This window comes from Bison bison, unplaced genomic scaffold (assembly GCF_000754665.1).
Source record: "Bison bison bison isolate TAMUID 2011002044 unplaced genomic scaffold, Bison_UMD1.0 scf7180017864180, whole genome shotgun sequence".
NCBI lineage: Eukaryota > Metazoa > Chordata > Mammalia > Artiodactyla > Bovidae > Bison > Bison bison.
Genome location: NW_011494752.1, coordinates 1,244,368 through 1,247,732, shown reverse-complemented (window position 1 = coordinate 1,247,732; position 3,365 = coordinate 1,244,368). Strand labels below are relative to the sequence as shown.

Sequence of the window (3,365 nt, the reverse complement as noted above, 5' to 3'; positions counted from 1 at the left end):
GCACAGGAAGAGGGGGAGCCTGCTCTAGGAGAAGAGGGGAAGGAGTCTGGCAGCCGCCGCACTCTCTCTCGCCCTCACTGCCGGCCGTCCCAGCTCCAGGCACCATGCTCCGCGCGGGCCCCCCCAGCCACACCCTCCTCCGGCTCCCCCTGCTGCAGTTGCTGCTGCTGCTGCTGGTGCAGGCCGTGGGGAGGGGGCTGGGCCGCGCCAGCCCGGCCGGCGGCCCCCTGGAAGATGTGGTCATCGAGAGGTACCACATCCCCAGGGTCTGTCCCCGGGAAGTGCAGATGGGGGATTTTGTGCGCTACCATTACAACGGTACTTTCGAGGACGGCAAGAAATTTGACTCGAGGTAATGGCTTGGGTGCCCCCAGACTCACCATTTCTCTTCCCCGAGCTTGGGGCCAGGCTCTCTCAGTCTTAGGGTTCCCTTGTTGTCGCCTTTAAGCTGTGTCTGCATGCGCCTCCTCACACCGCGATCCCCCAGCCGCAAACAGCACCCTGAGTGGGACAACTAGACATCTCCCCGGACATCTCTGCCCTCAGTTTCAAACTTTCGCCTCTCAAAAGACCTCATTTGCTTTCACACAAGCCTCCTCTGTCCTCCAAAGTGCTTGAGAATCGAGAGGAACTCGGCGTTTTATTTATAGCCAAGGAGGGGGTGTTCTGGTTCATAGAGGTGGGGGAAGGGCATGGTCCCTGCTGCGTGCGAATCGTCCAGGGATCTCAGCACAGGACCCTCGACCTTTCCATCCACGTTGACTCCCTTTGTGGTTCCAGCCCCAGGTTTCAGTGCCTTTGTGTTTAGAGAAGGAGTAAGCGGAGGTTTGGGGGGAAAGGGGTGGGGGTTTTCAGCAGCCAGTGGGGTAAAGCAGGTGGCCCTTCTAAGACAGCAGGATGGATCAGGGAGTGCAGGGCACAGATTGGTGTAGGGACCTGTCTACGTGTCACAGTCACACATGCCACCCTGGGCTCCTCCGAGGGTTTTCCTGCCTCCTTCTCCATCTTGGCTCCACCAGGTCAGTGCTGCAGCCCATCTTTGGGATTTGAGAGACTGGCTTCTGGTCTGGCCCAAGCTTCTGGTCTGCTCTAGCAAGTTCATTTTTCTTAGTGGGGGCAGGGCTATACGCCAGGTCAGCCTCAGTTAAAATTAGGGTCCTGGTGGTCACACACACAAGCCCCCACACCACACCCCAAGAAGTCAGTCCCTCTTAGAGATGTCACCAAAACACACACTTCAGCCTGCAGAAATTAGTGGCCATGGGAACTTGCCTCGTGGTCCAGTGGCTAAAACTCCATGCTCCCAATGCTGGGGGCCCAGGTTCTGTCCCTGGTCAGGGAATTAGATCCCACCCACGGCAACTGAGTGTTTGCATGCCACAGCCTGCATGCTGCACCCAGTGTAGCCAAATTATAATTAATTAGTTAATTTTTTAAAGAAGGGCCATAGCTTTGGAGCCAGGCAGAACACGAACTCCTGAGACCAAGACCTTGGGTTCAAACCCAGACTGTAATCATGGACAAGGAGTTTTGCCTCTTTAAGCTTTACTTCCTTCATCTGAAAAATGGAGATCAAAAAGCATTCTGAAAAAATGAGTCCCTACTTCCTAAGGCTGCTGTTAGGACTCAAGATGATAAAGTGAACTTCACACAGAACTTGATGGTTTGCAAGCAGCTTCAGCACACCTTAGCCTTGACTCTGGGGAGAACTCTGGTTTAACTGGTAGAAACTTCTTGCCATGCTTGAGCTCTAATAAGGGCTCTGTGAAGTGAGCAGGCCAGACATGCAACCATCTCAGTGGGCAAAATGTGGCCTGGGGAGTAGCCAGGAGTACAGTTCTGAGCCCGTGGCCACAGAGTGGAAGTGGGGTTGGGAATTGGCGAATGACCTCCCTGCTGGGGACTCTGCTGGGCCCAGTTCACGAAGTGCTGAGTTTGGAAGACTTTCACCACTCATGACTCCTTCCATCAAAATGCCAATCTCTCATCCTTCCTTAATTTTGGAAAACTTGTAAGTTAAAACTGTAACCAAAAACAAAAGCTATGGCAGTTTTAGAATAGGCCTTTTCAAAATTGAAAACCTATTCCTATCCTTGGCCAGCTCTGCTTTCCCTTCCTTTCCTCCGTGAATTGATGGTTTGGTGGCCCACATGTGGGCTGTGGAGTTCAACAGACCACACATTATCTGTGTGACCTTGGGCAAGTCACTTGGTCTCTCAAGTCTCAGTTTTTCTCCTAGGAAAGATAAAATCAATAAAGCCCATTTTGGAAATTCCCCACTGCCATGGCCAGGGTTCAGTCCCTTGTTGGGGAACTAAGAACCCACAAAGCATGTGGTGCTGCCAAAAATAATAATAATGCCCACTTCTTAGGGGACAGGATTATATAACATAATGAATGCAGAATGCCAAGCATTTTGAGACTTTCCTGGCTGTCCTGTGGTTAAGACTGCAAGCTCCCAATGCAGGGGGGCAAGGGTTTGATCCCTGGCATGGGAACTATGATCCCCCCATGTCCCCATGCCCCATGTTGCAACCACCACCAACAACAAGCAAAAAAGTCAAGCTTTAGCATTTCTTCCTGCTGGATAACTGGTCTTCCCAACCCCAATCCCCTGCTCCGCCGCCCTCTGATCCCCGTGTCTGTACTTCCCACTCCGGCCTCCTCTGGGACCTCCTTTTGTCACAGCCCACCCTGTTGAGGTGAGAGTTGCGGCCCACCTCAGGGGAGGCTTGAAGAGGAGACAAGGAGCCGGTGGATCGACATGTGTGTGTAGGGAGGGGGATTGTGTGTGTGTGTGTCTCCCGGGCATGTATGTGATCATGAGCAGAGGTCACTGCATCGCATCTGTCCCCTCCCTCCCCAGCTATGACCGCCACACCTTGGTGGCCATCGTGGTAGGCGTGGGGCGCCTCATCACTGGCATGGACCGAGGCCTCATGGGCATGTGTGTCAATGAACGACGACGCCTCATTGTGCCTCCGCACCTAGGCTATGGCAGCATCGGCGTGGGTGAGGAGGGCTGGGGCCCGGGCCTGGGGATGGAGGAGATCGGGAGGCAGAAGCAGGGACCCCAGGGCCAGAAAACGGAAGCTCAGAGAGGGAGAGTGACTTCCAAGGTCACACTGCATGCGCAGACTGAATAGCAACAAGCCTGGGACTCACATTTGGGTCTCCTGCCCCTTTTCTTTGTTAGAAAGAAACAAGCACCTTCGACAGTTTTCTCATCACCAGGCTGATAAGATTGTACCATCTGTTTATTTGTGATTCTCCACCTTTGAGGTTCTCTTTTAAATGACTATACACCTTAAGAAGGATGTTTTCTATTATTGCTTAATAATTTATTCTCTAAGGAGATAGAATAT

The 3,365-nt window shown here is 52.9% G+C and overlaps 2 protein-coding genes across 3 annotated transcripts in view; one reads left to right on the top strand and one right to left on the bottom strand.

Moving 5' to 3' along the window:
- P3H4 (prolyl 3-hydroxylase family member 4 (non-enzymatic)) overlaps positions 1–106 on the bottom strand; it is a 7,921-nt gene extending 7,815 nt beyond the window's left edge. The window contains exon 1 of the mRNA XM_010843111.1: positions 5–106. Coding sequence (XP_010841413.1) covers positions 5–106 — 102 coding nt within the window. The remainder of the gene's footprint in view (positions 1–4) is intronic.
- The window catches only part of FKBP10 (FK506 binding protein 10, 65 kDa), a 10,276-nt gene that overhangs the window by 1,817 nt on the left and 5,094 nt on the right, over positions 1–3,365 (top strand). Inside the window, exons 1-2 of one of the 2 annotated variants that reach the window (XM_010842537.1) lie at positions 18–352; positions 2,867–3,012. In XM_010842537.1, the coding sequence (XP_010840839.1) occupies positions 105–352; positions 2,867–3,012 (394 nt within the window). In that variant the 5' untranslated portion in view covers positions 18–104. Of the gene's footprint in view, positions 1–17; positions 353–2,866; positions 3,013–3,365 lie in introns of those variants that run through there. The other variant, XM_010842538.1, reaches the window with a different exon arrangement.